The following is a 9,985-nucleotide window of genomic DNA, read 5'->3' on the forward strand; positions in this document are numbered from 1 at the left end:
AGTACCTGGTACATGTCTGTCCATCTGTCTGTCCATCCACCCATCATCATTTACCTATACATCCATCCAGTGAGTTTCTCCCATGTACTAGACACTGAGATTTAGCACTCAACAAAAGAGACTTAAAAGCCCCGAGTAATTGAAAAGTCGGGGTTCCTAACACTGAGGTGGGGGAGACTCGAGGTGGGGAAGGGGGAAAGATTAGTATTTCACCTTTGAACCTGTTAAGTTTGAGATTCGCTTGGTCAACAAGAGGACATGTTGAGTAGGAAATTGAACGTACAATCTAGATTTCAGGGGAGAGGTCCAGGCTGGAGGCTGAGATATGGGCATTGTCGGTTTCTAAATGGAACTTTTAAAGCCGTTGAGACCAAAGGAGAGCTCCAAGAGAGGGAGCATGAATACAGAACAGAGGTCTGAATCCTACGACATCTGAGTTAAAGAGAGGCGAGGAGAAGCCTGCTTAGAAGATTGAGAATGAGTGATCAGTGAGGTGGGAGGAGGAGGAGGAGAATGTGGAGTCCTGGAAATCAAGTGAAGAAAGCCAAGAGGGGACAAGCATTCATTCACTTACCCAAGTCTCCATCCAACTCTTCCTTCAGTCATTCATTCATTCAACAAGCATGCTTCAAGTGCTCACTGCATGCCAGGCACCAAGATAGAGGAACATTTCCCAGGTCCTCAATGGTAGCTTAGGGTGTGTGTTTTGGGGTGGACACAGACCTGGTCACACAGCAGGGTCTGGTCTATGACAGAGCTGTGGCTTTCAAACTTGAGCTGCCTCTTCAGGTCTGCAGGTCTTGTTAAAACACAGATCCCCCTCCACTGCCACAAGATCCGTGCCAGGATCCAAGGGTCTGCATTTCTAACAAGCTCCCAGGGGGATGTTGCTGCTGCCCAGGGGCCGCACTTTGAGAACCAGTATGATAGAGGAAGGAGCCCTGTCCTGGGGAATCTTGGAGGGGAAGGCACGGAACCTGGCCTGTAGATCTCAGGGAAGGGTTCCTGCAGGTCTTGACCTGAGAACCAAAGGGTTGAGTAGGAGCTCAAGACTTCTGGTGTGGCAGAGGAGGGTGAGGGTGAAAGAGAGGTCAGGGTGAAGGACATCTTTCACTCCCGCAGCTCCTTCTGTTTCTCAGCTGCCTGCTACACACCCCCAGCACCTAGAGTCCTCAGAGAGTGTATCTCTTCATAGAGCTGAGAAGGGAGACCTCGGGCCTCAACACCCAGGAAGACCTTTAACCACTGCTCTCCCACTGGCCACCTCCACCCCAGAGTAATCTAGCCTCGATTTGCATACCTCCCGAGATGGGTAGCTCACTACCTCTCCAGACACTCAGCTCAGTTCTGATTGCAAGAATGGCTTTTTGAACAGAAATCCAGGAAATCTGTAGGAATGTTGAGGCTCTGTCCCACTCCGCTGGTGGGAGGCGGGAGGAGATGGGGTAGAGGGTCCTTCTAATGCCCTGGGCGGGGCTTGGCCCTCAGTCGCCCCCTCTGTCCCCCTCGCAGTGCTGGTGCTGCTGATCCTCACCCTCAGGCGCCACCACAAGAGCCACCTGAGCTCGGACGAGGATGAGGACATGCGGGACAACGTCATCAAATACAACGACGAAGGCGGCGGCGAGCAGGACACCGAAGCCTACGACATGTCGGCGCTGCGGAGCCTCTACGACTTCGGCGAGCTCAAGGGCGGCGACGGGGGCGGCAGCGCGGGCGGGGGAGCGGGCGGGGGCTCGGGCGGCGGCGCGGGTAGCCCCACGCAGGCCCACCTGCCCTCCGAGCGCCACTCGCTGCCGCAGGGGCCGCCGAGCCCCGAGCCAGACTTCTCAGTGTTCAGGGACTTCATCAGCCGCAAGGTGGCGCTGGCGGACGGGGACCTGTCGGTGCCGCCCTACGACGCCTTCCAGACCTACGCCTTCGAGGGCGCGGACTCGCCGGCCGCCTCGCTCAGCTCGCTGCACAGCGGCTCGTCGGGCTCCGAGCAGGACTTCGCCTATCTCAGCAGCTGGGGTCCGCGCTTCCGGCCCCTGGCCGCGCTCTACGCCGGCCACCGCGGGGACGACGAAGCCCAGGCCTCCTAGCCCCGCGCCCTGCCGTCGGGGCGCAGCTGCTCACCCGCCCAGCACACGCCGGGGCCCCAGGACAACGCGTTTCCCCCGCGGACCCCCTGCCCTGCCCTCCCCCAACACTCCCTTGGCGGCCGGACGGAGGGGGGGACTTGCTAGGAGCGGACTCTCCCACTCCTCCTCCTCTAGGGGTGCAGCTTTGGAGCCCAGAGGTGCGGGATTCTGACCAACGGTATTAAAACTGAGGCGAGACTGGCACGGCGTGGCTCCAGGCTCCGGGGTTAGAATGGGAGATGGGGGTGGCGTTGCAGAGTCAGGAAGGGGTGGGTCACTCAATCCTGGCCTGGGGGAGAATGCTGGAGGGAGCACGCCGCTGAGATGCCCGCACCCCAGGTCTCCCCCATCACAGTTAAGAGGAAAGAAGGCTGTTCATTTACTAAGCACCTACTGTGTGCTGGGACGCTGCACAGAGACCAGCTCAGTCGTCAGAGAAACCATGAGGTGGTGTCCTGCACGGAATAGAAGGGGAAAGGACCCCAGAGAAGTGGCTGTGACCCGTCCAAGGGCACCTGGCCAGTGAATGGCAGAGCCTCTGGCACTGACCATCTGCCTGGCTTCGGGCAAGTCACTTCACTTCTCTGGGCCTCAGTTTCCTCATCTGTCAAATGGGGTTAATAACAGAACCTACCTCGAAGAGTTGTGAGGCTAAAACAGGGTTCATATGTGTCAAGTGGTTAGGACAGTGCCTGGCACATAGTAGGTGTTCAATAAATGCTAGCCTTTGTTACTATTCTTATCTTTGTGGTTCTTAGAAGCCCAGTGTGTCTGCCTCCAAGGTCTGAGCTCTCTCCCTTGCTCCAGATGCCCTTCCCCTTTTCCCTACATCTCCGAGGGGAGGGGAAAAGGTTGCAATGGTCGGCTCCTGATCCTGCCCTGCATGGGGGATAAGGACACTCCCAGCAACTGTGGAGCCTTCAGGAGTCTCAGACCACACTGAAATATCAGCAGAGCCAAGCAAGAAGAAGTGGGTGACTCCAGGACTTGAGTGGATGCAAGGATTGGCAGGAGACAGAGGGGTCAGAAACCACTGGGCAAGATGGGGGGACCTTATCTGTCTGGCTTTGGAACCCATCAGTCTCCCTACTCATGGATCCCAAATTAAGAATCCCTGGACTAAGTCACCTGAAGAGTTTCCAGCTCTAAAACCATATGATTATAAGATACAGGTTATTTGTCCTCCCACCTCCCCCCACTCCCAAGTGATTCATTCATTCCACATTGATCAAACATGAATTCCAGCTCCTGCTAGCTGGGCATCCTTCATCAAGGTCCTCCACTGCTGAAGCCTCAGTTGCCTTATCTGTAAAATGGGGGTAATGATAGTCTCTTCCTTAAAGGATTATTAAAAGTCTTAAAGGAGATAGTGGATGTGAAGCTCTGAACTCAGTGCCTTCCTGACATGTGGAAAGTTCCCAATAAATGCTTATTAGCCTTATTTTTCTTACCCTCCCAGGGAGCTCTCATTCATTCCCTCCACATTTGCCAAGGTCCACTGTGGTAAATCCAGAGATGGCTAGTATGTCCCAGTGCCTTATCTGCATTATTTTTTCTCATGTAGGTACTGTCAGCCCCAGTTCACAGATGAGGAAACTGAGGCTAAGAGAGTAGTAAACTGCCGAAGGTTACATAGATGATAGGTAATTCCTCCCTTCCAGTAGCTCAAGACCTAAGTTGGAGGAAGGAAGTGGATCAGGGAGCTGAAGCAGCCAGAAATAATGTGTTTGGTAAGAGTTGTAGCAGAATTAACAGAATAAGATCCTGGAAGCACTAAAGAAAGACTGAGTAATTCTGGAGGGCTTCCCAGAGGAAGTAACTTCAACCGGGTCTTGAAGAATGAGTATGGGATGTGAGGTGGCCAAGCCAGCAAGAGTATTCCAAGCAGAGAGAAGAGCATCTGCAAAGGCTGGGGGGGAGAGAAGGCAAGAAGCGTGTGGCAGCTTCAGGAAGGGCGTGTGGCCCTGGGGGCTGGATCACAGGGTGGAGGAGTGCTGGGAGGTGAGGCAGGGAAGGCTGGTTGGAGATAGTTGTGAAAAGAACTTGAAGGCCAGGTTTAGGAGCTTGATAACTTGCTCAACTTGAACATACCTTCTAAAGTCCATTGAGAGTGGCCAGTGGCAGGGATGTGGCGTTAGCATGGTAAGCCCAAGTGGAGGGATATTTGAGAACCCCCAAATCATCCCCTGTGGGACCTTTAACCCATGGTTCCTATAGCTTATGCTACAAATGGGCATGGTAACTTGGGGACCCCTGGGGAGATGTGCAGCCACCTCTCTCAGCCCCGTGTGCCCAGCTCTCATATACAGAAGCCCAACAGCATTTCTGAGGTTGGTTGCCAGCTCCATTGTAGAAGGGGGAAACTGAAACCCAGGGGAATAAAGTGGCTGGTTCAAGGTCTCCCAGCTAGTATGGGATAGAGCAGAGGTGGCACAGGTTCCCCCGGCTCCAAGCCTGTCCCTTCCACGTGCACTGGTTACCTTAGCAGATACTGACCCTGCCAAGAAGGAGGTTACAGGCAGATTATATGTCCAGAGGGACACATGGACGTGAAGTCATAGGTCCCTTGACCATACTTTCTAAACCTCACACATGGAGAATGACTTACCCAAGGTCACACAGAGTCAAAGATCTTGTCAGAAATAAAGAACAGTATTTATCCATATTCACCTTCTGAGCCTTTGGCTCTGCGGTTTACCCACCATATGATTTCTTTTTTCTTTCTTTCTTTCTTTTTCTTTCTCTCTTTCTTTCTCTCTTTTTCTCTTTCTTTTTCTTTCTCCTTCCTTCCTTTCTTTCCTTCTTTCTTTCTTTCTCTCTCTCTTTCTTTCTCCTTCCTTCCTTCCTTTCTTTCCTTCTTTCTTTCTCTTTCTCTCTCTCTCTTTCTCTCTTTCTCTCCCTCCCTCCCTCTCTCTCTTCTTTCTTTCTTTCTTCCTTTTTCTTTCTTTCTTTTCTTTTTGTCTGTCTTTCCAGGGTCTTGCTCTGTCGCCCAGCTGGAGTGAAATGGCACGATCATGGCTCACTGCAGCCTCAATATACCAGGCTCAACCAATCCTCTCACCTCAGCCCCCCAGGTAGTTGGGACTGCAGACATGCACCACCACACCTAGCTAATTTTTTGTAGAGATGGAGTCTTGCTATGCTGCCGAGGCTGGTCTCAAACTCCTGGGCTCAAGTGATCCTCCCTCTTTGGCCTCCCAAAGTGCTGAGATTACAAGCATGAGGCACCACGCCCGGCCATTGTGTGACTTCAGACAAGTTATTTACCCTCTGTGTGCCTCTGTTTTCTTATCCATAAAGTGCATATGCTCAGACCACCTACTTCATAGGGTTGCAATAAGGATAAAATGCAATAGCAACAGCTGACACTTACTGAGCATTTTACATAAATTAACACATTTAATCCCACAACAATGCAATGAGGCAGCCCCCATTTTACGGGTGAGAAAACTGAGGCACAAGGAGGTTAAGTAACTTGTGCAAGATCACATGACGAATAAGTGGAGATGCTGAGATTTAAACCCGAGTGCTCTGGCCCCCAGAACCTACCCCATCAGCAGCACACACAGTGTCCAGCACACAGGAAGCCCCAAACTTATGCTTGGGTGTATCCAAAAGTCCGTGTCTGTGCTCTGGGAGAGCTCGTTCCTCTACCCACCACTGCGTTCCACAACGTGTAGAAGTCCTCAAGCCTCTGCTCGTTCCAGAGTGGTGTGTGGAGGAAAAGGTAACGTTCCCTCGATCCCCTTTGCTTCCAGCTCCTGCATCCACGCTTGCTGTCGCCACTGGGTGCTGAGCCAGCCCAGAGTGAAATCTAGTGAGTCCTGTCCTTTCAGTGGGTTGCACAAGGTGTCTAGTCATGCCAAGCATTTGTGAGCTTTTCTGATGACTTGGGGGTCACAGAGGAGGGTTTTATGGGACACACAGCCTTTGGTCATCTGTCTCATTGATTCCCACCAGGTTCCCCAAGAGTTCCACATCCTCTCTGTGTTAGGCAGAAAAACAACCATGCCAGCTCCAAGCTCCAAATGAGCAAACCCAGCTCTATCAAGGAGCTTAGAAAATAAAGAGTCTTCCATTTACTATGCCTGCCCTTCTTACAAGGCATCTAGGAAGATGAAAAGAAAAATATTCCCCTTTTACTGTCATTATCATCATCACCATCATTATCACGTGACAAAAGAGTATTTAGGGTCTTGAGCAAGAATTGATGTGCAATTGGCCAAGCATTTCAGAACCAGGGATATTAATGACAACGACGACGACAGTAGTGATGACGGTGACAGCACAGTTATATAGCATTGCGGCATGCCAGGCCCTGTTCTCAGCACCGTACATAATTAATACTAAGATAGGTAAATCTCACGGAAAATGGACACTGTGTTTACTGTGTTTAGTGCTTTTACATAATTTGCCTTGTTTAATTTTAAGCAGGTGCTTTCATTAGGCCTGTTTTATGAAGATGAGATGAGGAACCCAGGGCTCACAGATGAACCATGCTTTGCCCAAGGGCACGAAGCCTTTAAAGGCCTGAAATGATTTTACACTCCCACCTGCCACGGCTCTGCACAGGGCCTAGGTGACTCTGATTCTGAGTGAAGTTTCTGGGAGGACAGAAAAGCATGTTGCTGAGAAGGGGAGGCACTCCAGGGGGATGGCAGAGCTGGGAGCAAGATGGACAGAGGGGCCTAGCTGGCTGGCCACTGTCCAAGCCTGGGTCTGTGTCTCTGGTGTGTACCAATGTGTGTGTGTCCTCACGTGGCTGTGGACAAGCACCAGGGAGGTGGGAAGCCAGCATTGAGCAGCACAGGTCAAGAACTAAACTCCCACCTCCTGATTCAGGCAGCTCAGAGAGCCGGCTGCTGTCATAGAGGGTGTCTAAGCGCCTGCATCCATCAGCCAGCCGTCATCACAGCCCACCCCCAGGTCACGAATCAGCAGCTCCACTCTCCTCCTGCCAGCAAGCACCCCCAGGCCAGCTCTGTCACTGGTCGCTGAGCCTTTGGAAAATGCAACCCTGTCAGCCCTCACTCTGAGGCGAGATGGCTCATGTTCCAGCGTGTGCATGAGCATGCCAGCACATGATGCATGCACACTTTGTACCCGCAGACGTGTTCGCACCTGTGGGCACAATGCAGACATGTTCACGGCGATACACATCCCTGCAGGTCTGCAAATGTGGACACATGCCAGCATGCTATGCATGCACGGGAGGCAAGCTCTCATGTGTGCACTCATGTTTTTATTCAGAGCATGCACATGCCTGCCATAGATAAGTTCTCTTACATGCATGTACATGTGTGTCCACTGGTGCTCTTCAATAAGCAAACATATTTTCCCATTCAGGCATATATTCATACACATTCACTAACATATGTGTGTCCCCAGAAACTCCCACTCAAATACACAGCACATATATGTGCATACCTTCAAATGTACTTCTGTGCATGAACATACAACTCCATGCTCTCATTCTCAGTCATATGCACATTTGTATGCACGCACAGGAAAGCAAATATAACCTCAGGAACAGTCCATTACAAACTCCAAATTCAAATGCATGGTCCCATAGATGCATTTGTACATGTGAGGACATAGGTCTGTGTGTATGAACATAATATACACGATCAAGTACAAGCACCTAAACAAACAGCCATCCTCCAACAAATGCTCAGATCTGCACCAAGCACTCACACACAGGCAATGGTATACGTGCATCTGCCTGTCTCCATGTAGGTTCCTCAACTTCCAGACAATGTGCCCTCAGGCATTAACCACCTCTGTCCATGGGCACCTTTAGGCAGGCCCAGCACAGTTCACTCATACCCATGCCCCATGTGCCTAACTCAACCCCACAGACAAGCACGCACATAGACACGTGCCTCCAAAGCCCATCTCCCACGTGTGTGGAGTCAGATCCCTATCACGTGGATGCACACACACCCTCTCTGGGGCACAGCCTGCCCAGCCCCAGATCATCAGGTGTGCTGGGGACAGCAGGAATGGTGCCCACACGCAGAAATCGCCAGTCACGCAGAATTGCATCTGCCGCAAACTTCTCATCTGCTGTGCAAATGATGATTAAATGTTATTGTGCAAGAGAAAACAGCAAGGAGGGATTCATTAGCTTTATTGTCAGGAAGGACTCCATGGGCTCCAGCTCCCAACTCCAAGGCTGGCTTAACCCCTCGTGTGCTGGGCGGGGGGGGGTGTGCCATGCCCAGACGTGGGATTGTGGAAAATGAAGGCCCCAGGGACAGAGATCCCAGTGCTGGGCCCACATGAGCCAACCTGGGTGCAGAGAGCACTGTACGGAGAGTGGTAATGTGAGGGAGCCACTCTAACCTTGCCTCTCATTCGCGTGTGTCCCTGGACCCATCATTTCATTCAGCAAATAATCGCTCATCCCTACCATATCCCCAGGAATCTAGAGCCATAGGAGCCATGTTCCCTCTAGGTGCATGGACCTTCTCAGATGGAGAAGGACAGTCTCCCAGGAAAAGAGCTTAAGCAAAGGTTTGGGGGGCTTGGAGACAGCGGAAGCAGTGCAGTGCTTGTTCAGGGAACAAGGACCTGGACAGGTCAGTTGGGGGACAGATTGCAAAGGGCCCAGCAAAGCCTTCCAGAGAGCTTGGGTCTTTTTCTGACAACAGTGGGGAACCATGAAAAGCATATGGATAGGCTGGACAGATAAATTGCCGGGTACCCAGTTAAATGTGAATTTCAGATAAATAAAAAATAATTTTTCTAGTATTAGTATTCTAAGTATTGCACAGGACATACTTATGCTAAATCACTTATATATTACTTATCTGGAATTCACATTTAACTGGGAATTTTGTATTTTTATTTGCTAAATCTGGCAATCCTATGTATAGATTTGCATTTTAGAAAGATTATCCTGGCTACTTGCCCAAGCTGGATTAGAGGATGAAAGAAATGAGAGGGAGACCAGTGAGGAAGGGAGGAGGTCACAGTCTCACTTTCTTCCTTAATCAGAGAAGCTCCAAATTTTAGCCAGGCACACGGCCTTCTATTACAAGGGCCACATTTCCCAGCTTCCTTCACAGCTGTGTATGAACTATGCATGAACTGAGTCCCAGCCAATACAACCTTAGCAGAATTGTCATATAGCAGCTTCTGGGACACCTCTTTAAAAGGCTGCTGACTCATGCCTTTTGCCTCTTTTTTACTGTCCCTTTCTTCTTTCTGCTGGCTGAACACAGCTGAGATGGCCGGAGCTCAAGCAGCCACCTTGAGCCATGAGGACAAAGGTCATACCCTATGGATGGACTTGGTTCTTATCAACCTCATAGAGCTACCATACCAGCCCTGAACCTCCCATCTCCAGACCTGGCTCACATAAGAGACAAATAAACTTCCAACTTGTCAAAGTCTCTGTCACTTTGGTCTTTTGTCTCAAGCAGCCAAACCTAATTCTAGCTGATATGAAAGGCTGACACAGGACTCTCAGAGAGAGACATTGAGGCTTAAACTGGGTCAGTGGATCTGAGAAATAGTTTAGAAGGAAGACCCAGCAGGAGTTGGCAATTGACTGGGTGTGGGGATGGCGGGTAGAGGAGGTCAAAGGCTTCAGCCTTTGAGTGACAAGGGCAGCAAAGCTGGTAATGAGCCAGAGAACCCAGGAGAAGCCTTGGATCTGAGGTCAGGAGAGATCAGTTTGATTTTAGACATGCTGAGTTTGAGGGGCCTGCAGGCCACATGCACAAGATGTGGAAACGCAGGGCTGGAGTTCAGGAGGAGGAGCGGGGACTAAAGCAGTCTTTCTGCTCACTGGTGTCTTCAGGAGAGCTAAAGCTGCAAGAGTAGGAGGCACAGGGACAGTGTGTAAAACGGTGGGA

At 51.1% G+C, this 9,985-nt stretch overlaps 1 protein-coding gene across 2 annotated transcripts in view; it reads left to right on the top strand.

Annotated features, from left to right (window-relative positions):
- CDH22 (cadherin 22) overlaps nt 1–3,391 on the top strand; it is a 135,570-nt gene extending 132,179 nt beyond the window's left edge. For both annotated transcript variants that reach the window (XM_032142249.2, XM_058432849.1), the window contains one exon: nt 1,513–3,391. In XM_032142249.2, the coding sequence (XP_031998140.1) occupies nt 1,513–2,084 (572 nt within the window). In that variant the 3' untranslated portion in view covers nt 2,085–3,391. The remainder of the gene's footprint in view (nt 1–1,512) is intronic.
- The last annotated feature ends 6,594 nt before the right edge of the window (nt 3,392–9,985 follow it).

This window comes from Hylobates moloch, unplaced genomic scaffold, assembly GCF_009828535.3.
Source record: "Hylobates moloch isolate HMO894 unplaced genomic scaffold, HMol_V3 SCAFFOLD_21, whole genome shotgun sequence".
NCBI classification, from domain to species: Eukaryota; Metazoa; Chordata; class Mammalia; order Primates; family Hylobatidae; genus Hylobates; species Hylobates moloch.